This window comes from Chelmon rostratus, chromosome 11 (assembly GCF_017976325.1).
Source record: "Chelmon rostratus isolate fCheRos1 chromosome 11, fCheRos1.pri, whole genome shotgun sequence".
Lineage (NCBI taxonomy): Eukaryota > Metazoa > Chordata > Actinopteri > Chaetodontiformes > Chaetodontidae > Chelmon > Chelmon rostratus.
The window spans coordinates 6,274,924-6,302,716 of NC_055668.1; the positions used below are offsets into that span (position 1 = coordinate 6,274,924).

Here is a 27,793-nt window from a genome sequence, read left to right on the forward strand (position 1 = left end):
ACGCTGATAATGACTGGCTGTAGCCCAAAGCACACTTCTGTTGTAACCTTTTGAACAAGTCTGACACAATTGCGGTATGACGTGAGCATTAGCATTTGTAGCAGTTTATAGCCCCCAGCGCTCAGACTCCCAGCGTACGGAGAGCGTCGCCTCCTCCTCCGCCTCCTCCTTTCCCCAATCACAGACAGAAATAGCTCCCTAACATTTCAAGCTTATTGCCGACAGTGACGACAGCGTCGGCCAATGGGAGAGGGCGTGAGTGACAGCACCATAGCAATCACTTATTAATGGTCACACTTTTGTTATGTGTGAGATGACCAAGAAAGCGGTGACAAATATCACACTGTGCATTAAAACACTGGTAGAATTTTAAAGCAGCATCAACTGATTTTTTGGCCACTGGGGGGCAGCGTAAGAAGCTGTAAACACAACACTGACATCTTAACTCCTTATGAAGGTTATATAGTGAACGTGTTAGCACAACAACATTAGCGTTTCTCGGGAGTCATGTTTCTGGCCAGCTGATGAATACAAGTACAATATTTCCCCTCCTTTCAGCAGCTCCTGAGGGGAAATATTTGGCTCTTTCGCTGCTAAATGCTCCACTATGATCACCAGCTAGTCTCTGGCTTTGTCTACTGGTGCCAGGCATCTAGTGTACAGCGCTTTCATTGGAGCTTTTTCTGCAGAAAAACAGGCGCCTGCTGCGACTAGAGCGAGAAGAGAGTGGTAAGAATAAACCAAACCAGTAAAGCTGTGGGCCATTAAACAACAAGCTAAAAGAGGCAAAAAGGCTCTGCGGATTTTAAGGGATCTGCAGGGTTTGGACCAAATCTACGGCCAACATAACAAAAAGGTGCGTCCAGTTGAATGAACGTTCCATCTACTACAATCCAGTGACTGAATGAACAAAATTGGGCTGTTGATGTGGCTATGTGGCTATTCCGTGGTCTCCTCTCCAAATTTTCTCCTTTCAGCAAAAAACACATAAAACCTTGTATTGAATTTGTATCGTTATTGCAAAGAAAGTTATTGCGGAATTGAATTTAAAAAATGTGGGAAAAGTTACAATGTTGGAGTTGTGAAAACATAAAATCATTGAGCACAGTTCATTGATCCCTGTTCCTACTTCCTCTCCAAGTCGCCAGTTCTCTCCAAGCACCAAATGAGTCCTAGCCTGTCCCTGAAGTGGGACTGAGCCACATTATGAGTCATCTCTTCACCAAAACACTTTAATAACCGTACAGACACACGGCGGCGGCAGTTTAATGCGAAGCAGCTCGGAAAGTGACAGCTATCTTCCATTCGGTCAAGCTTGGAAGGATGTTTAACTCGAGGAGGGGCCGATGACCTCTTGATGCGAATCCGACATCTGTATATCAGCCGTTACACAGTCCCCACGACAGCAGCGCACACACACACACACGCAGATGTACACTTGCTCGACCCTGAAGCTATTAGTGCTAAGAAGAACTCTGTCACCAGACATCTGCCCAAGCTGCCTTGCATGTTAATATGTGAGTGTGACATAAACAGGATATTTAAGCAGTTTCCCTTGGAATTTTGGAGGGGGGAGGTTAAATTAGAGTAGGAGATGATTTCTACACAGATGACTAGTCCCACATGTCTCCTCCCCTTACATGGCGGCGGCGTCCTCTAGCTGCCGTAAGCTCATTCATTCCCCTAAAAGGATGCTGCATTTTTCCTCCTGGCTTTGGATATTAGTAGAGCCAAGCCTATTCAAAATAATCCTCGCAAGCTAAAAAAAAAAAAAAAAAAAAAAAAGGGATGTTGAAAAATGAGAGTGGGGGAGAAACTGGCAGCGATTTTCGCAGGTCGTCCAGATGCAGCGTATTACCATCTGCCGATGGAATGTTAGTTATTTGCAGAGCGTCTTTAATAGCTTTCCTAATATGACACACAGCAGCTCCCGGGCCAGAGGGAGTGATGTAGAGGCCTGGGAGAGGGTGGTGCTCCTCTGATCACCAGCCTGAAAATGACACCCGAGAGAGAGGCTGCACAGAAAGGAGGACAACTTTCACACTCCTCAGGTGCTCTTTCAAGCAAACACTTCTCGGGTCAAAACAGTTATGGAGTCATTTTATACTGTATGAGCCTTTCTGCGAGAGGACTACAGGGGCTAACTCAGATAAACAGACACCTCCATGCTTACACAGCACGAGCCACGAGTTCCCAGTAACACGATTCTTTACAAAACTCTACAATGGCGATGCACCCGAGGTGATATTTATTGGTGTAGACTTTGATGTCTGATGGGAAAATACAGATTGTGCTCTGAGAAGCTGTCGTTACCTTTAGGTGGGAAGTAGGATTTGCTCTCAGCTTTGTGGGGCCAGTCTACCACCAAGTGCCCGTAGCGACGGAAGCTGTTGGTGATTTCGTCTGTAAAGATGAAGAAAATAGAAGAAAAAGCAGGCTTGAATGTTATTTTCATGACATTATAAGACAACATTAATGGCTGTTCATGTAATATGCATGTGAAGTATGGACGCGGAGCCACACTCAGTGATGAGACAGGCACAGTTTCTATTTTTTGCCGTGCTCCCGCTGCAGCGGTGGCCACTGCATTAAACAGGAACACAGGCCGGGCACATCCAGTCTGCACTGGGCTGATCCGTGCTGTGGAAACTCATTAATTTTTCAACCAGCTAAGGGCACACATTGTGCATCAGCTCTGTGTTACACTCGCTTGTTCTACGCTGCGGACACATATGAAAGGAAACATTCCAGATTAATGTTAAACTCCTTGGCATGCTCCAGAGTTAGTGGAAACAATTACAGGTCCATGACGTAACCGGCCTGAGGCTTAAAAAAGTGTTTTTTTTTAATATGGACATTTCTCTGAGGCATGGAAAAGAGAAATTGCTGCAATTCTTTGAGATGGGTTAACAAAAAACATTTTGACTTTGATTAACTGTAAAAAGTCTGTTTTTTGGTTACGGCTCATTGGTGTAAAGGTTTCAAAATGTACAGCAAACATCGTGATGAATTCAGGCTATTTAAACAGGACTGCCTAAAAGAATACTGTGACATTTTGGGAATTATACTTTCTTGTTGAGGGCTACATGAGAACACTGATACCTCTCTTATGTCTGGACAGTAAATCTCAGTCTACAGCCAGCAGCTAGTTAGCTTAGCTTAGCACACAGACCGGAAACAGGGAAAACAGCTAATCCGGCTCTATCCAAAGGTAACAAAATTATATCTTTTTCTTATTTAATCCACACAAGTGTAAAAACGTTAAAGAGCAGTGTCAACCTTCTCATCTAACTCTCGGCCAGAAAGTACATAAGAGTATTTCTGAAGATGTTGAACTATTCCTTTAATTTTGATAAAATGCCAAAAAATCTGTTCATTGTTTCTTTGTCATTGGTGTAAAAGCTTCAAATTGTACAGCAAACCCAGGCTTTTAGAGTACCTGAAATTTACAGTGGCTAAATAGTGTGTTAAATTGTCATCTTCAACAAGGAGTGTCAAGGTTCAACAAGGTTTTTATACTTCAGTGTAACTATTAGTGGCAAGCAGCCAAACACAGGCTTCCAGTTGTGAAAGTACTACACAGCGCTGTATGTAAATCTGCAGCTGTGCTGAGAAAGAGCCTGAAGTTAAATGGAAACCTTTCTCCAAATGTTAAAATGAAAAACAATCCTTTGTTTACCTTCATCTATGTCAGGGGGGAGGCCCCCAACAAAGACCTTCCTGGAGTAGCGCTCCATCCTCTCTCCGTTCTGACAGCGGGTTGGCGAGTTCAGGCCCGGGGTCAGGGAGGGGTCACCGTGGCCGTCGTCGAGGAAACCATCCTCAAAGGGAAAAAGACAGGAGCGACCTGCGAGGAGAGGAAAAGAGAAGGACACCAGGAAGAGAGATAGAGATAACGGGGGAAGACAGAGAGGTACGAGAGTGTGAAGTAAAAAGGGAGGGAGGGTGTGAGAGATAGACTGAATTAACCACATCTGGAAACGATCACCGCACCAGGATCAGTTTGGATCCTGGGATTACTGTCACAATACTGACTAAACTCTTGAAAATGTCTTTGCTTTCCCTACAATACTTTGGGACATTCTGTCATGATTTGAAAAGGAACAAAAAGCAAAAAAAAAAAAAAAAACAACAAAACACCATGTGGCCGAAAGTATGTGGACGCCCGTGAAGATACAACGATTCCCAGGTTCCAAAGCCTCGTGGGAAGAAAATGTTGAACACTCATACAGTACATGGGAGTCCACATACTTTTGGCCATGGTGTACATCAAATCATAATCATGATGTCATCTTGGGAGCTTCCTGGTGACTCCATCTCCTAATCCTCATTAGTAATATCAGTCTTCTTGACTGGTAGGCAACATGCTGCATTGCAGTGCATAATAAGAATGGAGGGACTGTCAGTAATGAGCATGGTTATGATATTCTCTGCTAGTGGGACTATCTAAACTATCTTTACATAGTAAGGAATACTGCACTTTCTGCCTCCTCCTGTGTTCATGCCAGCACTTTGTGGACACCTTTTATCGAAAAGCAGTGTGATTCAGACATTACTCACTGCACTTGGCCAGCTTCACCATGCTACAACTAAAACATAAAACCCCAGCCCTGTACTGCAGTGACCTCACAAATGTCACAGCAGCTTCCCTCCTTGCTGAAGAGAGCAGAATTAGTCGAAAAGCACATCAAATCAGAGATGATCCATGTTGGAAGCACCCGTCTTTGCCATTCAGATGATGAATCATTTCTGAGTCAGCATACTCCTTCATGAAACCCGTGAGATTCAGTTTTGGAAGCACTCCAACCAAACATGCAGTAACAGTTGAAAGGGTTTAGTGTTTGGTTCGGTGGCGCAGTCACGCTGCCGTTGACTGGAGCAATGGAGTCCATCCCTGTTGTTACAGATTACATGCTTTTAGGACTGCTGTTACTTTTCTTTGTCACAGTGGATGCATTTGCATCCCTAATTTGCAATATTTTTCATATTAGAAATATTACAGGTAGAACGCTGACTCAGAATAGAGAAAAGAAAATTGGCAGACAGATTTTTTTTCCTCTCACCATCAAGCAAAACAAGATTCATATCGACAGATTTGGTGGACCCTTGCCCCATGTTGATTAAATGCACAACATGGAAAACTGTGTGTCAAAATTAATATGATTTCATTCAATCACAGCACAGATGAAAAGCAGATAGTGACACCACACTAAGACCCCCCTCAGCCTCGGAGAGAGACACGGCCGGCATGGCAAACAGAACCCCAGATAAAACGCCACACGTTACCTCTTCTGCGGCCATAGCTCCGGGCTGCTTGTCAGCACAGTGGGGGAAGGAGAGAGACACAAGGAGAGACAGAGGGTTGGGTCAGGAACAAGGGTAGGAAAGAGATACAGAGACATGGGTTTTGTGGAAATAAACCAAAACCAGGAACATCTCTAAGGCAACAGTGAAACCGCAGATAGCCACACCTAAGGTTCAGCGACGGGAGGAGGGTGATGATTACAGCCTGGCACCAGCCCACAGTAAACCTGCTGCACCTGCCTTAGCAACAAACGGATGCAGATGCCGCACCGGGGTGGGGGTGGGGGGAGGCGATAGGTGAGGTTTAGCCACGGGAATGGCCGAGATATGTAGCAGCATAATGTGATGCTCCATAGCCGGAGATCGTAATCTCAGCTCAATGAACCCACGATGGCTCGCGTTCGTGCTAATCTTCTGTGAATATTCACAAATGAGGCCATAAAGCAGAGCACATGCAGGACTGAAGGCAGAGCGGGTTAGTCATTATCATGGCCTTGGTGAAATATTACAAGTTGGTCTTAGGTCAGGGATGGCAGGCCAGGTGCGAGTGGAAACTTCCCACAGGATAAGGAGAGGGCGTCGAGGTAGCTGGCAGCCTTGAGGCTCTGAGAAGGGAGGATGACATGCAGAGAAGGGGGGGGGGGGGCAGTGGAGAGCAGGCTATGATGTCAGTGCTGAACTGATCTAAATCTGCAGCAAGGCAAAAGTACAACATTGTGATCACTTCTATCTAATCAGCCGATCACGTGCCAGTTCTCAGTCTCAGCGTTCTTTCGGTCTTATCTTGTTCAGCTCATTTCTCTGCAGGGACTCAAGTGAAATCTAAACAAATATAGATATCAAGCGTAAATTTTACTGGTGTCATCAGCGCGCTTTTCTCAGATTAGGTTTCTGACCACTGGAAACTACGTATTGTTCATCTCCTCTCTACTGACAACCAACTGTTGTAACGTGACATGAGGTCCATGAGAACTGAGCAGTTTCCATTCACTGAGGAAGGCCATGAGGTGCAGTTGTAAGCTTCAGAAAAAGCTAGTAAGTGGACCTTGAATTTTAATTTAAGGAGCTACATTATTTCCAGTTAGTCAAGGTCCATTTAGTAACTTTTCCCAAAGCCTTCTCCAGATTTCACAGTCTTCCCACCTTATACAACAATGAAAACGTCTAAGGGACAGCCTAAATTTCCATTCTTGGAAATCAGATCTATCTCCATGACAACTATGCAAATGCCATCCACTGAGAAGGACCAGTAGATTCGCTTATGAGAAAGCTAGCAAGAGGGCATTGAGTTCATTTTTTTTCCTGTCAAGAGGTCTACATTATTTTCAGTCTGTCAAAGTCAACTGAGTAGCTTTTCCAATTGCATCTTTCAGTTGCATCTAACTGTCTTCCCCCCACATACAAGCACCTGTCACATGATAAACTTTCCATACTTAGCTCATGTGAGCTATCATCTGAGCTAACTCAGCAGATCCCATGCATCGAGAAAGACAATGAGATGCATTCAAAAGCTCTGGAAAAAATACACGAAACAGATCTTGACATATATGATTTATTTTTTATCTTTTTTTTGTGTTACTGCTGTTTCTAAGATCAAAAAAGAACTTTCATGCTCAATGTAGCTCAAGTTTTCTGCAAAAATACCACATCTTGTTTCTGGGTTGCATTTGAGCGTTTCCTTAATCTATGAAATGTCCCCACAAACAAGCTCAACTTGAATCTGCTGTGCCACGAACGCAAACCACAGAGGAGGCAGAAGATGACTAAAGATGGTGCAAATTCCAACAAACAGAGGGCGGGGTAATACAGTACTACACAAATCCTCCTGCTCCTCTAAGCGCATCAGTCACAAAGCAGACTCGTCGCCTCAAAAAACCAATATGGGCCTTTGTGTTGTGAGAGAGCCCCATTGTGTTACTTGCCCCACTGGCTTCTCTCGGGGAATATATTGTCTCTGAGCCTCTACTCCCTCGCTATGTTTTCATTAAAAAGATCTGGCTCTCCAATCCAAAAAAACCTGGGCAGTCTCTCTGCAGCTTTGCCCTCTCGCCGTCTGGCAGAAACAAAGTCACCTAGCAACTAGGGCAAAATGAAGTAAACGTTGCACTGGGAAACCATCAGATGCCTCAGTGAGAGAGAATACAACCCGTGAGGGAGAGGAAAAAAGGGAAAAGTGAGGGTTAAGAATAAGCACCAACTTCAAACTGCGTGGTGTCTGGGAGTGAGAGAACGTGTTTGAAAGCAAACTGGGTGATTCCTCTGGGCACGATGAGCTTGATGTCTCCTGCTCTGCTCGGCTTCAAAGCCTCAAACACTTCTACAAACTGTCAAGTGAACAACAGCAATAAATCTGGATGGAGGACCAACGCTTACTACTCTCCACCCTTTCTTCTTCACTTCAAGTGCTAACGCCATCCGGAGAAAGTAGAGCCCTTACAGGTTCTCACAGCGTGAAACCTCAAAGCTAATGGGACAAAATGAAGGAGAAACACTGAGTGGAACACTTTCAAAGTTGAAACCAAAGCTTCCCTGTCTACACACATCACAGGCTACGGCGGAGAGAGCCAGTTCTGACAGACTTGGAAGTTTTGGGCAGATCTGTGCTTGCCTGAGTGTAATCCCATGACACAACAGTTTAACATCAATCCGGGACACGTTCTCAGAGGATACGAGTGATGAAAGGAACAAAATGAGGAAGGAGCACCGGTGCTGTCAAGATGTGACGGTAGCTTCACCAAGAAAGTTTTTTTTATGTTAGGTAACCTCTGCCTTTACCGGTTCCTATACCCGGTAGGCCGACTGAACATGTCCAAAGAGGAAACTAGGGCTTCGCTGATTTGGTTTGATCACCAGTTGGTCCAGACATCCTTGATATTTTGCTGAGGTCAGAACAAAAACATGGGAAACATGATTGCCTCTAAAAGAACCTGAGGACAGGCCAAAAAATGAATGTGCAAGACCCAAAGAAAACATGTTTCTGATCCCATCCAGAGACAAACAAAGAGCACTCGGAAGGGCAAGGCCTGGTCTGGAAAACGTTGTGGCATCCATGCCGCAGCATACAGGATTAAGACCTCATTTCTTTCTCTGGCTCACCTCCTGTCACTGTTGGTCATCTGCCGACTGGTGGGACACTGGGGGGGGTCTAGTCTTACATGTCGGGGTATTTTTGGAAGTGCTATTCACAGGGCAACTGTGCTTCCCCCAGTGCTAAGAGGTCTGTCCTGGATTTGTGATGTCAGGGAATCCAGACCTTAGCAAAGGGTAGGGTAGGGCAGGTGTGCCCAGTGCACAGAGACATGGGCCCCTGCGGTTAGAGAGCATATGTTTTTCATGGGAACATGCCTCAGAAGCACTTCCCATTCTTAACTCTTTCAGAACACAAAGGACAAAAAGCACTTATCAGTAAACTGAAACAAATTCTGATTAATTCCAGACAGAGAAGACGATGGCCACGACAATGAAATGTGACTTACTGTTCAATGGCATTATGTGGTCTGCTCCAGGATGATGAAAGTTGAGGCCCATACGTCCTGTCGAAGAAAAAAAAGAAGAGATTTTACAAAAGAGGGGAAACGTGAAAATCGCTGATAAAAGCCACCCTGTTGACAGACATTTTTGTTCAATCTTCCATTCTACTGTCGGCAGTGGGAAAATGTCAGCCGTGATGAAATGTTTAACATGAAATGAATAAACAACAAATGTACCCAATGCGACACAATAGCGGAAAGACAACCACAGAAAACAGCTGTGAAAAAACAAGGTGAAAACACACATTCCTTTGTTGTCACATATCTCATATGCACACACGTACACACAACAAAGGCAGCTATAATGCTAGGAATTCAACAGAGCATGCATTCTGCTATGGCGACAATGTGTACATGCTACAAGGGCCCATCTGTCAGTGCTTTTGTAGGCAGAGGGGTGGTGCGGGACCTCTAAATGAGAGCCTTCCTGGTTATCTCTGTCACATACAGGCGACAACAAGAAAAATACACTTAAGCCAAGGCAGAAATAGCCTACCTGGTTCGGGACAAAACACTGCCGTCTCACTGTCAACATCATTTGCAGTGGCAGCCACAGAGGCACACCCTTCATCCCTAACCACTTAAAATTAGGGCCCTCTGACAAAATCCGCCTACACCAGCTCTTCACTGAACACACAGCGAACAAGCAGCCTACCTAGAGGCATTTCAGAACGACAGAGGGTGAGGCAACAGTTTCGTTGGGATGCATATGACATTTGGCAAATACTCTTAAGATTTAATGAGACACAACCTTTGCGAACAAGCCCATCCGCTTGTGCAGAGCGTCACTTCACTGTTAACCATGGGGTGGTGGTGGTGGTGGTGGTGGGACGAGGTGGGGGAGAGAGGTCGAGGGGGACAACTGTAACGGATATCTGTGTATGTTTCCCCATATATAAGAAGGACTTTGAGAGATAGGCGGCTGCGTGTTGCAAGCTGCCATGGCGCAAACAAGACAACATGTCAGAAGTTTCAAAATTTGGCCACAGAAGACAAACAGTGCAAGCAGCAAGGGGGCCTCTTCCTGATTCGTAGACAAAAGTGGAACTATCAGTTAGACCCGGTTGAAAACAAGAGAGGCAGGGTAGGGGGAGGATGAAGGGGGCGGACACCCTGCGGCTCCACAGATGTGGATTTCCACAGTCCCCTCAGCCAGTCAACATCCAGGCAACAGTAGGGCTCGGGGGGGAAATGGAGTGTGACAAGCCCATACATTCACACACGTTTGTTTGAACACGAGGATATGTGTGACATGGCCTAGTGTCACATTATCTTTGCTCTTTCCTTCTTATCATCATGAGGAAATGAGCATTTTGTCCGCAAAGACCACATGCAACAAAAAGGAGGACTATCCAATGTCCTCACACTGAGGGTTTTTTTTAAACTCATCAGAAAGCTCTCCAATAATCCACTGCTTTCTCTATTTCAACAGCCTTACACCTCATAGTCAGGCCAGACGTTCATCTGAGTTCGAGAGCCACAAGGGGTAGCTGCACGGAATCATGTGTATTGGTAAATGTGTGGGTGGTCTATTTGTTAGTCCTCCAATCAAATTACAGGGTTTAAAGGCAAACGTCTGGCCGGCTGAAGTGTCCTTGGGAGTGGATCCCTTATAGCGCCACAGCAGGCCATACACTTTGCCCTAGTACCACTACTTTTGGCTGCGGATCAATACAGTGCTACATTACACACTAGAAAATAGTAGTCTGGCTCCAGTGAATACACTGACAATCAAAGGTGTGACTTTGCTGATAGGAGGGCAAAAGTCACAACAGTGCTTGCCTTTCCGTCTACACTGGTCATTTTGGATGACGGAGGGGGACAGTTGCCCTCCTGAAGTTTTAAAATAGTTCTGGGCATGTGCCATCTGCTTCCCCCAGGAGTTGATTGGCAAGGCCTGAGGGGCCCCCGGGTTGCTGCTGCTGCTCTTCTTGTGACATTTCCTCATCGAGAGCCTGAGCTATTCTCAACCTCCCCATGATGGTTGCACAGCAGCACGGCCACTCGGGAGGCACGCCATCCACTTCCTTAGGCACGGATCCAACAGTTCCTCCCTTTCACGCGCCTGACAATCTTTAGACGGGACAGTGAACTCGCTGTGACCGCTTTGGTAGAAATGGGATAAAGAGCAGGGGATGGATTAGCTGGACATAGCCAGTGCATCAATTTTGGGATCTGGTGCCCTGAAGGGGACACTCCGAAGTTGTCATGTTGGGGGAGTTGAGGCCTCTGAGAAGCAGTCAGATTAAAAGACAGCAACTTTAAGGGCTGTAAGGAAATGTGAATCTCTCATCAAATGCTCTCAAAAACTAAGAAACTGGTCTCTTGACAGAGCATGTGGTCCTGTCAAGGGTGCACAGGGTTTGTCTGGACGAGTCTGGAAAAGCAAATACGGTTGGGACCTTTGGTCTGCATAGGTTGACTATCAGAAACTGCTGAGGGCTATATGAGCGCCATGCTTCAAGTTCCTAAGCGGTTAAATTTTCACAAGATTCCATGTGGCTGATCACCGCCGACTGTGTCCCACCTGGAGCTCCTCTCATCTGCTTTGGTCCCTCTGTTCCACATTATAGCACATATTTAAGCCCCCAATAACACCTCTAGGAGAAAGCTCCAGCAGGAGTTACGAGAGCAGAGTGGGTGTGCCAACAGCAAGGTGTGGAAATGTTAGCACAGATGAAAAAAACACCACAGCAGCAGGGTGCCCCAAAGCTGCGCTACTTGCTGACTACTGCCAAAGAAACCTTCAATTACCAACACTACACTGGCAAAAAGGGGTTAAAAAAAAGGGTTGACAATACTCATTGAGGGGCATGTGTGATGGGTGTTTCTTTAAAAAACCCAGTGAGAGAGTTATTTAATGTATCTCTGTTTGTCTGTTTGGCCTACATCTTTCCCTTCAGACCAGCTCGAGCTGAACCCATCGACCCTTAACGAGATGATTACAATCTGGCCAAAGTTCCTTTAACTATTAATTCATAACACGTGAAACTATAGAAAATTATGTACACTATGAAACACAAATGGTTGGGGCATATTTCTAGACATACATCCCCAAATATGCCAACCACCCATTGTCATTTAATGTTTCATAAAAGTAATAATCATGAAACTATTAAATGCCAATCATATAATGGCAGGATTTCCAGAATCCAGTTATGCCTGCTGCACAACTTGGCAGTGACAGTAAAGCTTTCAATAGTATTTCATGGTTTGTGAGATCTGGACAAACCATGATTTTAATAGACAAAACAAGCCCAGACTTGTTTTGTTGCCTGAACTGGATTAGTTCAGTCATGCTTGCAGGAGTCATGAATTTTCCACCATAACAAAACACAGCACCCTGACAGTGGGGTTTATTGGAAGCAAGGTGCAATTTAAACTTTAACACAGCGAACGAACACATTGTCTTATCTCCACAGACTCATTAATGGCTGTTTAAAGTACAGGGCATCCCTCTGACATCGCCATAATCTCAAGAGTTGTTACAACAGTTGAAAAGTTAAGAGGTCAAGTCCAGCTTGTCAGCCAAACTTTAACCCAACAAAGTGTTTCACACATTGACCTTTCACCTCAGGTTAAGCTCGAGTGACCCCGCTTTGAACCTTAAACAAAAACAAACGTCTGCATAGACCTCCCCCTCCAAACAAACATAGTCTCAAAGGATCTAGTTAGGACAGAGGAAGGTACTCTTTTCTTGGTTAAAGCTGAATCTTAAATGAAAAACTTTACTTTCACCTCAACTAAACCTATATATATAGAGACTGAAAGTGCTCCAGCTTAATCTCACTCTTACTCATCTGACCTGCACTGCACTTGCAATTCTTGTTTTCGTCCTGAAAAAAGCCCGTGAGTCAACTCCTATCCATTGGCCGATGCTCCTGTCAACAAGTGCACGCAGTCAAACAACACCACCGTTTGCTCTCTCTCCACTAATGACTTCAGTTATAGCAGACACCTGTCTGTTACAACAACATTATACCTCATACAGGTCTTAAGCAACACATGGGTGACACCCAAACACACCACAGCCTGTAAAAAATCAATGAAATGCTGCTCGTGTAAATCTGCAACCCTGACTTGGGCTGTGTAACACATAGATAAAACCAGAACGCAGTCATTTACAAGTGAACTGTGTTTCCTGACAATGGTTTTACAGTTTAAAGTGTTCCTGAGCCCATGTAGTAATCTCCTTTATATACGACTGAGCCTTTCCAGGATGCCCCTTTCACACCCAATCATGATATTATCCCCTTTTTTCCCCCTGGAATGATCCAAACAGGTGTTTTTGGAGCTTTCCACAACTTTCCCAGTCTTTTGTTGCTCCTGTCCCAACTTGTTTCAAACATGTGCATCAAATTCAGAGTAGGCAGATATTTACAAAAATCAATGAAGCGATGAGGTAAAACATCAAATATGTTGTCTTTGAACTGTTTCCAATTGATTGTATGTCAAAAGGGATTAGCAAATGATCACATTCTGTTTCACGTTTTACACAGCGTGTCAACTTTTTTAGGTTGTAAACTAGCTGGCAATCTTCAGTACAAATGCCAGTGGTGTTATTTATTCAAATAGTCGGTCCCCAGATAAATTAATGGGCAACAATTTTAGGAATCTGATTAAATATTTTAAGCACTTCCTCAAATAAATTCCCAAACGTTAATAGGTTGCAGGCTGTGCAGTGTGAGCTTTTCAAAACTGGTTCACTTCGAGTTTGTTAACTGTTGTTCATACATAATAAGGAAATGTGCTCATTTTCTGACTTTTTATAGACTTGGCAATCAAAGGAAACATTTTTTGTAAATACTCTTGTTAAATGAGATGACCGCTTTCATGTCTCTACGCTAAATATGAAGGTACACTTCAGTTTTTGTGTGTATTAAACAAGCAAGATCTAATGTTTTGCTTTAGAAGTGCTGGCAGCCTGACAGTTTTTAACTTTTGGACCTAGCCAGGCGAGCTGTTTCGCCCTTCTTCCAGTCTGTAATGCACTTTCACACAAAGAGACAAATTGTAACTGACGCATGAGTAAGATCATGTGAGTCAGACCAGCTGAGGCAATGCGTGTGTGTGTTCATTGTGACATTGTGGGTGGATGCGATACGCATCCAGCTTGAGGACTTAAGGGACTTATTAACACTCCTGAGTCTCTCAAATGGCCGGTGACAACGCTGAGGTTGTGTGTGTGGCTGCATGCTGCAGACGCAGTATCATCATGACGGCCTGAGAGGTGAGATTGCTTTGCATGGAATGTCACAGCTGATTTGCATGTCAGAAACTATTTGGATGTGTGTATCCTGTGTGTGTGTGTGTGTGAGAGACGATGTTGCTGGCAGTAGCCGTGGCGGCTGTTGTCAAACTGGTGGTGTTTTTCCAGGCCAAGGGGAAAATCTCTGGTGCGTATGTTTGTGTGGGGGTGCCTAGCTCTCCACACGTGAGCTCAGCTGACCCACTTCAGGAACTACACGCAGACCAGTGTGTGTGCGTGCCTGTGTGTGTTTTTGAGTGTGTGGTGCTACAGAAAGGGCCCGCTTGTTCAGACGTCCCCGCGGCCCTGCTCCCCTCACCCAGGAGTAAAGAGCTTTTCCAAAGTCTGAGAGGATCGCGAGAATGAAGTGTCTCTCTCACAGCTAACACACACACACACACCCTTTGAAGCTGACTCTTCTCCAAACAAGTGGCATGAAAAAAAAAAAAAACTAGCTGAATTGAGATGGCCTCGCCCTCCTCCCTGTCTTGACAGAGGGAAAGAGAGGGGTGTGGGTGGGGTCACCTCACACTCTCTTTAGAAGACCCACCATTCTCATTCGGATCACGGCACAAGTGCTTCCACGTCTTTAAAACAACACACACACATACAGGGACCCATAAAACACTCGAGGAAAAACAACTATTCCAGTCACAATGAGAAGTATGTGAGAAATGTCTGTGATGGGATGGATGTGGGTGAGACCCATTCAGTTCGGAATGCAAAACTGGGCCTACTGGGTTAATTAGTTTTGACTGGTGGTTATCACCAGTGGGTCGTACGAGCTTAACTGGCTTTAGAAAAACAGCTCAGAACAAAACATTGATTAAAATATCCAAATCGTGTCATCTGTACGGTGGATATTGTCCCTGGTAGAACACTCCTGCTGTCCCTGTCAGGTCAGGGTTGCATCTGTACAGCTGACGATCCCGATGCTGACTCTCAGTGCTTCAGTAAATAACATGCGCGCGATCACATTTGCAAATGCATCTTAAGACTAAGAGAGCCCTCGTCACTCTGGGAGATTTCCAGTAAAACAACAAACCCTCACAGCCGCAGCATTAGACGCTGTGTCATCTTTGCTGCAGTGCGAGGGCGCAGCTAAACCCGGCCCGGTCGGTTCCACACCTCTGAGTCGCCGCCCACACCTCTGATTTGTTTCGTGATTCAGACAGGTCTGCTGTCGAGCTCAATGGCAGCTTCTTAAACACCAGACTAATTGACCAATCAGAGCTTAGTGGGCATTAAATGGATTAAAAACGGGGACATCATTTTCTGACATAACTAACTTGCAGCTTCCGTCAGCGCAGCTCTGCAAGGTCAACATGCAGAGATGACAACACAGAGTTTTTAGCAAAGTGAAAAAAAGCTAACTCCTCCTAGAAACCGCTGCCACACCTTCAGAGCCAACTGAAAATGACATGAGCAGGCCGGCTGAGTGGCTTCACAGCCGACTGGGGCAACACAACAGACCCCCGCTTCCCTTCAGGAAATCAGCTGACATTAACACACCAGGCTGATTGAATTCTATGAGACAAAAAGGCAGTTCAGTGGGCTAACTTGGCCGTGCCTTTACAACCTGCCTGGTCCAGCCAAGTTTGGGACCAGAAGTTACATTTTGCCACGTTTCTTCAATTACTGACATTTAGCTTGTCAACACATTTGCTTTACTGTGTCTATTGCATTTCTACTTGCAACTAATTGTGCAGTGTACATGCAGCTAGAGAGAAACAGAGACATTTCTTGACAAATTATTCCTTAAAATGAAACCTGAACCGACCTTAACCCGAAGATTTACACAACGAAATGGACCCGACCTGTCGGGGTCAGGTAGCAAAACTCTTCCTCCCTTTACAGTGTTTCTTATACAGTTTAACACTAGATGAACAGTCTTTTCAATACAGGGGTCCATCGAACAAAGTGTGCCCTAATGTGTTTATTTGAAACGCTAGGGCAGAGGAAGAAGAACTGATCTCCTGAGTTGAAGAGAGCACCAGCAGCGATGGTTTTCTCAGTCGATCACAGACCGGGCCAGAGCGTAGCGGCCCTTCTCAGACAGTGAGTAGGTACGCTGGCAGGGTGGAGCCGCTCTGTGGTTGACACGGTAGCTTACCGCAGCCCCACGCTGTCTGCATGACGAAGAGCGGGGTAAACAAGCACACAGAGAGACGCAGGAATGCACGCCCATGTCCATGCGCCACCCTCTCCCCGCGTCTCTGCTGTGCTTCGACAAACAATCGCGAGGAAAACCCTGCAGGATGTTACGACACCTTTCCAGCGAAGTCGGGCCCGGCCAGGATGACCACTTCGCTGCAACAATGCTCTCTCAGCACAACATTGGGAAAACAGACTCCACGCATGAGAAAGCAACATGCTCTGCTCATTATATACCCCTCCCACCAACCTTTCCATTGTTAAGATGGGAGGATGGGGGAGCATGAAACCCCTACACCCAACCTGACAGGGCCCCATCTGGGAGAGTGGATCCAGAGTTTTTACAATACACACGTGACCTGTGCTACAAAAATATTGGCTTAGAAGGCCTTAAAGGGTGTGAAGCGAGATTTCTTAACTTTGTTTTCACGATTTATTAAATTCTCTACACTTCCCAGGAGGTGAAATGTTCATTTATTTTAGTTTGAATCTGCATCACACCATTTAGAAAAAAAACGCCTCTGTGTATCAGGGTTGCTTAGAAACACTGATTCCATCTTCAGGCTGTGACTCAGCCGCGGCATGTCTGAGTCCACAATCACACACAAAATAAAGGTCCGCGTCTGATTTCTGAATTGTGCTTTGTGGTGTGTCACTGAGGAAACACGCAAACCACAAACACACTCAATCACTCAGCATTTAAGCTCGCAGCGTGTTCAGTCGACAAAAGCACGAGTCACGTGCCGCTATCACTTGATCCATTGATTCCAATCAGCTGAAAGCTAACAGGTAAAGCATGAGAAGAAAGGGCAAATGCAATTTGCAAGCAGGACCACATGAGTGCACATTGTTGCACATGTGGTCCACCACACACACACAAACAAGAATTCCTTGAGATTTTGCAGGTAAGGCTCATAATGTTAATTATTCATTTCAATTTCAAACAGAACATGATGACCCATACTGGATTGGTTAAGAGATTGGCAAATAGAGCAAAAGAAAAACAAATGTACCCAGAGATGATGCCCATGAAGCCAAAACAAAAAAAAAAACAAAAAACAACCCAAATACTGTAAGCATGGACATATGAATATTCCTAACCTGCAAAATGATTCCTCCATATAATATCAGCGATAGTCATTGGTGGGCCACCGGCAGGGTGTGGTTTACCTTTGTCATGGTCAGTCCTTATCATATCCATTAAGGAATTCTCCAAAGAGTGCAAGCTAAAAGCATCAAAGGGCCGATTCCGGTCCTGCAACACAGCAAAACAGGAGGAGGGTTAGGATTAGAGTCACCACCATGGATCAAATACAAAATAGACACTTTTAACATTCTCCGGCTGCTTCACTTAGATCTACTGATACTGGCTGGTTGCTTACCTTGCTCAAGGGCAAATCCCTGGCAACAACCCGCATGTACCAACAGCTCCCATTTTTGTTTAAAAAAAAAAAAAAGCAGCAGAGGATGAGATGCATTCGTAGCTAATTTAGACTGATATAAGATAAGGATGTGATACTTGACGTGAGCGGGGAAGGGGGGGGGCAGATTATTTGTGTCAGCCCTGGGGATGACGGCGAATACAGCTGATACTGAAAAGGAGATATGAATCTTCATCAGAGGCTTCTTGAGACTTTTCATGTCACAAAGCTGCAGTGAAAGCACAGACAAGATTCTGCCCTGAGGATCTGTTTGGATTGATGTCAAAATTTCTTAACTGTCAAGTCTGAAGGTGGGGTGGAAACATTTCGTCTATGACCGAAACAGCTACTCTTTGGGCTTTCTCCACGCCTTGCTCTTGACCCTCTGGAGGTTCAGTCCAGGGTAGCATTATTTTTGCCTGATCACACGGTTTGATAATCAATCGTTTAACAGAAGTTCACTGGTTTCAGCTTTTCAAATGTGAATATTTGCCAGTTTTCATAGTCCTCTATGAGGGCAAATTGAATATCTTCAGCTTTTGGACTGTTGGTTGGACAAATAACCATTAGACATCTTTGGCTCTGGGAAATTGAGATCGAGTCAGTATTTTTTGATATTCAATAAACCAAACGATTGATTAAACGAGAAAATGCTTATAGATCAATAACTAATCAAAAATAATCATTAGTAGATATTAGCCCTAGATTATTCTAATACAATCTGTCAGCAGTGGATCTACTGTGCTACGCGTTTTACAGGTGTAAGATCTGAGTTATAGTGGCAGGCCTGTGCACTGTACTATATTTTTTCAATACTAGTGCAGATAGTGAACATACAGATGCCAGTGTGACACTTCTTTCAAAACCGTACAATGACACATATCAATAACTACAAATATATAAACAGGTTTTTCTGTAAAACCTGTTCAAAAGAAGCCATGGGTCTTCAATGCTTAAATTTAGATTTGTCCAAAAAGAACATTTGATCTAAATAATGAAATACTTGATCAAAGAATAACAGGATGTTAAGACGTTATAAAAACATTTTGATGCTATCTAGACCGTATTTGTCAGTTCCATTGGACAGGAAATCAAGGTGCTCTGAGATGCTTATGCTACAGCAGGTAGCACTGAGTGTCATTTAACGTGTATTTTTACCCGATGATTTATAAAAACTAATTTCATGATCCTATGAGGCAGAATGGTCTGACTGAGTCCAGAACTGGACTGTCAGTACTGCGTCAAGCACCTCGAGATTTAACCGCTCCCTGCTGGCGAAACGTTCAGACGCCCGCCATGTGCGATTGAATTTATGAGAACGGCTTGTGTGCCAAAGGTAAAGCCTGAGAGCGCGCCTAACCGGAGCTGGAGGCTGTAGCCTTGGCAGCTGCGTCCTGTGTCCGCTGCCCAAGCCGGGGCCACATTGTTTGCACGCCGCAGCTATTGTTGCCCATTCGGCTGAGCATTCAAAAGTGTTATTCCCTTCACTCTGGACCCGACAGCGCCACGTAGATAAAAATCTGCCCACTTGGTACAAACGGTAAACACTTGAAACGCTGAGCTTTTAGTTTTCTCCCCCTCCCATCCTCTCTGACACATGTGGATGAGCACAGTGACTGGTGGGGGTCGGAGAGCTCGGTGGAGTCAGACGACCTAAAGAGATCATACGTATGTACACAAAAGCCTCAAACAGACTTTACTGTTGAACACATCGCACAAGAAACTGAGGATGTGCAACGCGGGTTCGGGATCGACCTGCAGCTCATCTTTCCTCATGACACATAAACAAGACATCAGAGAACGTTAAAGGGGATCATGGTCAGAAACACGCTAAGCCTGTAAGACATGGCTGAATACCTGTTTTTAATGAATACAGTCTGCTCTGTAAGGTTAAGGCTTTGCCAGATTCAAAAGCAGATGGTGAATTTATCATCTGTTGTTTTCTTACTTTATCAAGTGTAAAAAGTGTGAGAAGCAGGTAATTCATTTTATGTTTAACTTTCATGCTCAGCTTCATCACCACACAACCAATCAATCAGTAGGAAGAGGCGCAAAGAAAAAACAAATCCGTATGAGGGGCACAGACTCACAGAGGGACGACGAATACAGATGTATCCTGATATTCACATCGCGTAATACACTGACTCTTTTAAAAATCGTCTTCCCAACTTTATTAAAGCCTGTTTAAATCCATTAAATGTCACCAAAAAATATACAGCCCTATATTCATAATCAGTGATAGTTATTCCAGTGAAGTGGAGCTGTAACGATTAGTTGATTAATCCATCAATCAGTCAGTTTCAATAGTTTTTCAAGCTGGTGGACTTGCTGTTTTTTGCTGTCATGTATAATAAATGAAGAGCCTTTGGGTTTTGGACTGTTGCTTGGACAAAAGAAGCACTTTGAAGATGTCAGTTTTTAAAAATATTTCATAGACTAAAAGGTTAATCAATGAATCGTGAAAATAATCGGCAGATTCATCGATAATGAAAATAATTGTCAGCTGCAGCCCTACACTGAGGAATTCGAGAACCGGTTTCAACTAGTGATGCAACTAATGATTGTTATCACTATTGATGATGATGGTTATTTTATTTATGAATTGATTCATTGTTTAGTCTAGAAAATGTTGGAAAATATTGATGATTGATTTGTCCGACTGAAGATACAAAACCCAAAAAACGACAGCACATCATTGCATTTGGAAAGCTGGAAAAATATTTCTCTGTGGCTTTTTTGCTTGATAAATGACTTAAACAATACTAAAGTACAGAAATTGTTTACCATTTTGATAAGTTTCTGTCAATGGACTGAGCAACTAACCGACTAATCATTTTAGCTCAAATGTGAACATTCCCAAAGGGCATGAGCCAACGTGCCCTCTGCTCCCAGGCTCATCCGGCAGTGGGCTGTACCATTCAATCCTGACATATATATATAGCTTATTTTAATCAACGTGGTTAAATCCGTCTTATCTCAAAGCTAAGATGAGACAAACGCATTATCGAAATAGAATGCTGAGTTTAGGTGACAAAAGAAGCAAAAATGACACAAGAAACAAGCTAAACAAGATTGACGACCTCACATAAATCACACTGGTTACACCATCAAACACGTCGAAGCTCCTGCCGTCTCACATGACCATCAGACGCCATCTGACATGGAGACTCCACCTGTCAGTCTGCCTACCGACTTCCAACTTCTTGATCTGATATGATGTGATTGCGATCACAGAGGACCGCTAACATCGTCCCAAATCACGGCATCTCCCGAGAACCTCATGTGACTTTGCGTCTTAAGCCTCACGCTGACATGTTAAGTTGAATTCCGCACATTCCTCCACCTTCAAGTGGCAGCAGGCGAGTGCGAGCGCGTATCAGAGCACACGGGACTCAACATTTCATCCTGCGCTTCATCTGGGCCGCCTGAAGAACACTGAGGGAGATCGACAGGACGACAACAAGCACACCTGTCACCAGCTGCCCACATGACAGTGCGGGACCAGTGTGTGGAGCCCTGCCTGCTGCTCGGCTCAGGAATTTGCCTGAGTTTCACTTCAGTAAACAGCACAGTTGACGTGTGGCACCCTGACCTCGCATCCTGGTGTTAACTCCTCACCAATTATGGGTCTAATTGCTAAACAGCTAAGTGTGAGCTCAAGCCAGGACTGCATCACTGAGGTACTCATAAGGCCTTGAAAAATACCCCCTCTGTTAAACTGATATTATTCAATAGCAGAATATGCATGTGTGTGTGTGTGTGTGTGTGTGTGTGCGTGTGTGTGTATATATATATATATATGAACAATCTGTCAACACTTGACCACATCAGAGTACTGTACTCGATCTCTGCTATTTGCCTGAGTTTCACTTCAGTAAACAGACCACTCTACACAGCGTGACATGTGGCCCCCTGACCTTGTCTCCTGGTGATAACTGGAGCTGTAAGTTGGCCAAGTCAAGAGAAAAGAGATAGAGGCACTCAACAGAGGAAACTGTGTAATAAAGCCGAGGGAGGCCTGACTGACACACACAGTCATTATATCCTCAAAAGGCTATACGTTTCAAGCCGGTTGGAATTTCAGCCTGCGCCGGGCTGTGCTCCGTCTGCACATGCAGTCCTCTCAGTAACAGGTTAAAATTTTGGCTGGCTCCGTTCTCCTGAGTCACTGCTTTGATCGGGCGAACAAGTACTCCTTTTCAAGTCAGCCTGTGACTTAAGGGGGAGAAAAAGATGGCTTATTTTTTTATGTTGGCTCGTTTGTCAGAACATAGGGGAAACACATGACGATCCGGGTGAAAGGGCCATCACACTACTCATGTTTGTCTACTCTGCCATCAGACCTGTTGGTCACGGCATGCAAAGTGAAATAAAATCAAACCAGTATGGAACTGACTCTCTGGTGTCCACTATACTGGTGAACAGAGGTGAGTCCTGTGGAATCATATGTATGGTCCAAAAAGACAGGTAACAGTACTGTATGTCACCCTCTCACACATCATTGAGAGGCCCTGCGTGACAGAGCCCGAAATAGAGGGGGACGTTTGGTATGGACGGGGAAACTGCAAGAAGAAGGTTTCCAGTTAACATCAGGGTTGACATTTTCTTTGTCCTATTGAAAATGTCAGAGCTCATTCTGTATTCAAAGAATAAAAGACATCCTCGCCCTTCCCTCCTTCAGCGTTTACAGTGTTGCGTTGACTAACAAATGCTTGTCACACGTTGTGATACAACCCTAGAGCCAGTGGTGTTTTTGTATTCGGACTGCCAGAGTTGTTGTTTAACTCTAATGCTGCTTTGCTTGAGAGCTGACACGTTTTCTTAGCAAAACACCCGAATAAAGATGACTTTCTCACAGAAGAAGCACAAACATATAGAAATGTCAGCTGTGAAAAAAAATCCTTCTACCTTCCGAGTTTAACCTGCGCTCCGTTTCCCCGCCCACTGTCCGATCACAAGCCAATCAAAAGCGAATATGGATGCTGCCTTCACGTACTGTCAAAAATCTTTCAATTACGAGGAGAGCGCTCATAAACTACCGCTATGTTGAAAACAGCGACAGAAAAATAAAAGCTTTTGTACGAGATAATTAGAGGAGAGGAATTGAACCGTGTTAAAACGGCAGTAGGGACGAAAACAATAACAACAAAAGTAATAATAATAGTAATTATTACAATACATGTTTGAGTTTGTGTTTTTTAATAACGAGCATAAAACGTTTTATTTAATAGAATGTACTGTAGCCTACTTTCTAAAATGCATCACTGAAAACAAGAAATCCTTCCTGATCATTGTGGTGAACTGGCAATCAAGTTAGTGCACAGCGGTCTTTTCAGGGTGAATTTGGAAGCGTACGAGGAGAACCTGAATGCGTCTTGTGTCCTTTAAACCTCAGGAGAGTGAGCTGGCAGACGAAAATTAACCATTTAGCGCGATAAAATGAGCCCAGCGACTATTTCTAGCAATAACTCGGTGGTGTTGGGCTGTGTTTTCGAAAAAATAGCTATGATCGATGATTAATATTCAAAGGGCTCGCTGTCTCATTCGATTCGTTCGACCTATAGCTACACAACACAGTCTGCCAGCAGACAAGCCATATAAAAATATTACTGTTACCGGCAAAATGGGATGGTCATTTGTCAGTTTAACTAAGACGCATAAGTCAAAGCTTCGGCATATCGCACATCTACAATGAAGGTATTTTATGTTGATTTATCTAAATCAATAAAAAATAAATGCCTCTGCGATTACGACCGAATTGTAACCCATAAACACAGTGAGAAACACCAGCTGTGAGAAAATGATCGACAAGGATATGATTCGTGCGACAGAATGATTTCTTGATTGCAAATGTATCTGACTATAGCACAAATAATCAATCACTAGAACACACGGACCTATAGGTAATGAATCCGTGATCGTGATGAGTTCAGGGTGACCTTATCCTGGGCTAGCCTCTGTGTATTTTTAGCTCAGGCGCTGGTGGTTTTCCTTGGATATTAATATAAAACACATCGGAAACAGTCATTCTATAGGTCTGTATTTTTGAGACGTCGACCACCAGGGTATAACTGACAACGTGTCAAAGTGGTCAACATTTCAAACACAGGCTGAAGCAACAGAGGTAGGCCTGGGCCTGCTCTTACTGGGAATGTATTTACCTGGAAAGGCAGTATGTTGTTGCTGTTGTCAGTCCTGAAGGCGCTGTCCTCCATCCAGGGCTTGGGGGTGAGGGGACCCGGTCTCGGGAATTTGGGGGGTGCAATGACATTGCTGGTGTAGGGCTTTTTCATGGGGGAGATGGGGTTGAGGGGTGACGGCACCCCGACGCCGACTCCGACCCCGACCCCTACCCCGACGCCCACCGCTCTGCGCGGGTCCCTGCCTGCCTGCAGCCCGCTCCAGGGGTTGGAGGCTGTGCTCCATGCGGCGTTTTGGTGATTATTCCAAGCGGACGACGGGGCAGAAGACGACGACGATGACCCCTTGCTGTTATTCATGATGGTCTGATAAGCGTTTCTCTGGGGGAAGGGGCCTTGGCTGGGGCTGACAGGGGATCTCCTCTGCTGGGGTTGCTGCTGCTGCGGCGGCGGCGGCGGCTGCTGTTGCTGCTGCTGGGCTTGCTGTTGATGCTGTTGGGACTGGGGAGCCAGACCGATCTGCGGGGAGAAATTGCCCCCGAAGACCGGGTTGACGTGGTGGGGGAAGTTCTGGAAAAGCATCGTCCCGTTCACCGAGGGTATTCCCTGGAAAAAGCTATCGTCCACGGCGTTTGTGGTTCCCGTGGACCAAGTGCTCCCGAACGAGGAGGAAGGGGAGGAAAGGGGGCCGCCGGTCTCCTGCGGCTGGTGGTGGAAGCTCAACCCGGGCAGGATCGGCGACTCCATCGGCACTTTGTCCTTGCTGCTGCTGCTGCTGCTGCTCAGCGCTGAAGCCGCTTGGTTGCTCCCGGTCGACGGGCTCTCCGACTCCGATGAAGAAGAAGTGGGCTCCGATGACGGGGTCGGGGTGGAGGGAGGAGGGTCTACTTGCGTCGGATCTTGCTGATGGTGAGGCTGGGCTTTGTTTTTGTCCATCAGTAAATCATCCTGCATGGTTTGCTGAGCTGCAACGAGGGGAAACAGAGACGGGGAGTTATTATTATTGTTGTAATTCAGGAGATCAGACACCGGGCTCGCCGGGCTGCTGTAGTATCTGATGAACTGGGACAACTCCGACAGGGATATGATGTTAGAGGGACCAGGCAACTGCAAAGCGAATGCGTGATCACCCATTTAGCCGAAAAGAAGAAGAGGAAAAACACACTTCCCAAAACTACACCAGAATGATTCAGAAATCCCACAAATTACACACGGGGCATATATGGCTGCAGATAATCACCAGATTTCGCCACGTCTCGTTTTTCCTTCCACGCAGGAACTCCGGAGCTGCAATGTGAAACTGATTCAGAGTGTGTTTTTTTGCCCAAGGACCTCCCCTATATTCATTTACATACGTCAGTAAATACAGCTGTCCTTTAACAAGGTTAAAAGACAGTTCTTGACCCAGGCGCGTCGAGGCGCACGGCCGCAGAGCTTTTCTAAACTGAAAGGACTTCCACCAAAAGGCACACTTCGCCCTTTTTATGCAGCAGAAAGTGACGCACCTGAACCACTTTATTATACCGCAAAGAGCTCGCATGTTGCCGGCTAAACCTTTCCTTTGCAATAAACGTCTGTCTTTCGATTTTAGTTCGATGTATAAACGGAGATCATTTATTAAAGAAAAACAAGCTGATAGCCCAAATGAGTACATACATAGGCCTAAATCCAAATTGGAATAAAATTATTTATAGTAAGGGATTTTATTATAGCGCAAAGAGGGACTCTGCCCGAGGTCCGTATTGACACAGTCAGGGGTTGGCATAATACAAGATGTACCCACGGAACCTGCAGTTTAAGGCAATAATTTAATAATTTAAAGCCAAGGCTGGAATATCATTGAACACTCTGTCCCCTATTGAAAGTTGGTTCCTATATATTGAATCTTTCATGCAAAATTCTCCTTTGCTTTTCAGAGACAACGCCTTGCAAAAGCCCAAGTAATAAGCACACACTCATATACTATCATGACGGCAATTGTGCAATCAGAGGACCAATCAGATAAATAAAGTTGCCACGTTATTAAATTCAACAGTGAGCAGGGCAATCTAAATTGTAAATAGACCTCAATACGCTTGATTATTGCAAGGCTACCATCAGCAATTGAGCACATCCTGACAGCTGGAGCGCATGCAAGGTACAACCTTATGCTATGGCACAGTGTCAAATCATCCAAGGTTAAAAGTCTGCTAAATTAAAACGCATGATAACATTGATAAGACTCCTCTTGGCTGTCGGAACGTGGCTGCAGGAGAGCTAATATGCAGTTTACACCGAGGCCTTTCAATAACATGGATGCAATACTCTGCAGACTTTGAAAATAACACTCCAGATGACATGCAGGGACAATTTCGGCAGCAGAATGGCAGTGATACAAATTGGACTTTCAAGGCAATCGCAATAGCCAATAGCATTGCGCACACCCCACCAGTTAATCCGTGTTTTCTCCTCCAAGAGCTGCGCTTCCAAGGTCATCAAAGCAGCATAATCGACAGCCTGTGGTGGCTCACCTCACCGGCCCTTTACCACGGACACTGCCAAAACCTGACCATTCAAATGCCTGTTTATCGCGCCGATCGAGGCATCCGATACACTTCATGAAGCTGTCTTGCTTTGATATCCCCCTTTAATCCATATGTCCCTCCACACCAGCGACAAAACGGCATGCACACACAGCGTGATCGCTTCTCTGCCTAACGTGAAGCTTCAATTACCTTTATCGTTCACCTTTTTGGGACTCTGCAAATAAAGATATTTCTGTTTGCCTCGTCTGGGTTTAGATATGACAAACGAGCTACCCTTGTGCCGAGGTAGTCAGCAGTTGCCTCAACAGCTGATTGACTGCGGCGCATGGATGATGCCGAGGAGGCTGTAGGGAGTTGTAGTTTCTCACTATTGCAGTGGCTGGTCAACAAATATGTATGTTCTCTCTGGACTCCTGCGATGAAAATCAGCTTCAAAGCTGGCCTATAGGAGGGGTTACAAGATGAAGCAACTCGTTAAAGCAGCAATAAAAACAGTAGTGATGATTGACAGTAAAGGTCTCTCTCTATTTCTCTCTCTCTCCCACACACGCGCACACTCGCACGGGCATGGTTTATCTAGACAGAGAGCAATCAGTACTAATTTTATATTAAATGCTTACATTATTTTTTCATAAAAGCTGGATTTGATATAAAAAAAAAAGAAACTATCCAAGCGAAGACAAGAAAATGAGGTGAGGAGACTTTGTGAAAGCTAATGTAGCCTAATTAAAAAGTCTTACCACTATTAGAAGTGTTCTGTAGCCATATGTGCATCTTCATGATGGCTGAATCTGCAAGAAGCCGTGGACTCTCTTTGGCACATCTATCGGGTGTGGATTCAGAACATTAATTTGATATTTTTGGCCATAAGAGGGAGGGAAGCATTGTGAAACTACATTTCCCGTGAAAGCGGAATTGCGTCCTCGTCGGCGCCGTCGTTGTTTTGATGACGCAGCCACGCACGGACGTGCTATTTTGCGTTACCTCAGAGACGGCCAGTCAATGGAGTCAAGCAGTCACGCCAATGCGATAATGTTAGAGACAAACGAGGTCGTAGCCGATGTAAAGAGGATTTTGAGTTGAAATAGTGCATCGGTCGTAGATAAATGTTGTTTAGACTGCCATTACCACGAAGGAATAGTTTTATCCTAAACAATTGGCTCGTTTGCAGCTGACGCTACGTATCAACACAAAGGCCTATGTAGCCAGTTAGCGTTAGTTCCCCAGCTAGCTAGCAAGTGATTACACGCCAGCTGCAGCAAATTAACAGGCGTGCCATTTTAATGTTTTATCTGGAAGCCAGTTAATCTGCTCTATCAACAGGACAACATTTGAGTTTTTCTTATTTTCTTATTAGTTTTTTTGCATCTCCAAGATAATGGCGGAACAGGGCGCAGTAGTCATGCAGCCGAATTTGGACAGGTGAGTTCAAGTTTAAGGCTAACATGCTAATGATTGCTATGTAGCTTTA

General features: G+C 44.9%; 2 protein-coding genes across 5 annotated transcripts in view; one reads left to right on the top strand and one right to left on the bottom strand.

Annotated features, from left to right (window-relative positions):
• The window catches only part of cpeb3 (cytoplasmic polyadenylation element binding protein 3), a 37,317-nt gene extending 10,746 nt beyond the window's left edge, over positions 1–26,571 (bottom strand). The window contains exons 1-7 of one of the 4 annotated variants that reach the window (XM_041947065.1): positions 26,512–26,571; positions 23,819–24,762; positions 17,338–17,491; positions 8,781–8,837; positions 5,287–5,310; positions 3,680–3,847; positions 2,314–2,403 (exon numbers count right to left, since the gene is read on the bottom strand). In XM_041947065.1, the coding sequence (XP_041802999.1) occupies positions 2,314–2,403; positions 3,680–3,847; positions 5,287–5,310; positions 8,781–8,837; positions 17,338–17,491; positions 23,819–24,751 (1,426 nt within the window). In that variant the 5' untranslated portion in view covers positions 24,752–24,762; positions 26,512–26,571. Of the gene's footprint in view, positions 1–2,313; positions 2,404–3,679; positions 3,848–5,286; positions 5,311–8,780; positions 8,838–17,337; positions 17,492–23,818; positions 24,917–26,511 lie in introns of those variants that run through there. The other 3 variants (XM_041947067.1, XM_041947068.1, XM_041947066.1) reach the window with 3 other exon arrangements.
• Positions 26,572–27,320: 749 nt separating this feature from the next.
• The window catches only part of march5 (membrane-associated ring finger (C3HC4) 5), a 30,273-nt gene continuing 29,800 nt past the window's right edge, over positions 27,321–27,793 (top strand). Inside the window, exon 1 of the mRNA XM_041947326.1 lies at positions 27,321–27,744. Within this exon, the coding sequence (XP_041803260.1) occupies positions 27,701–27,744 (44 nt within the window). The 5' untranslated portion in view covers positions 27,321–27,700. The remainder of the gene's footprint in view (positions 27,745–27,793) is intronic.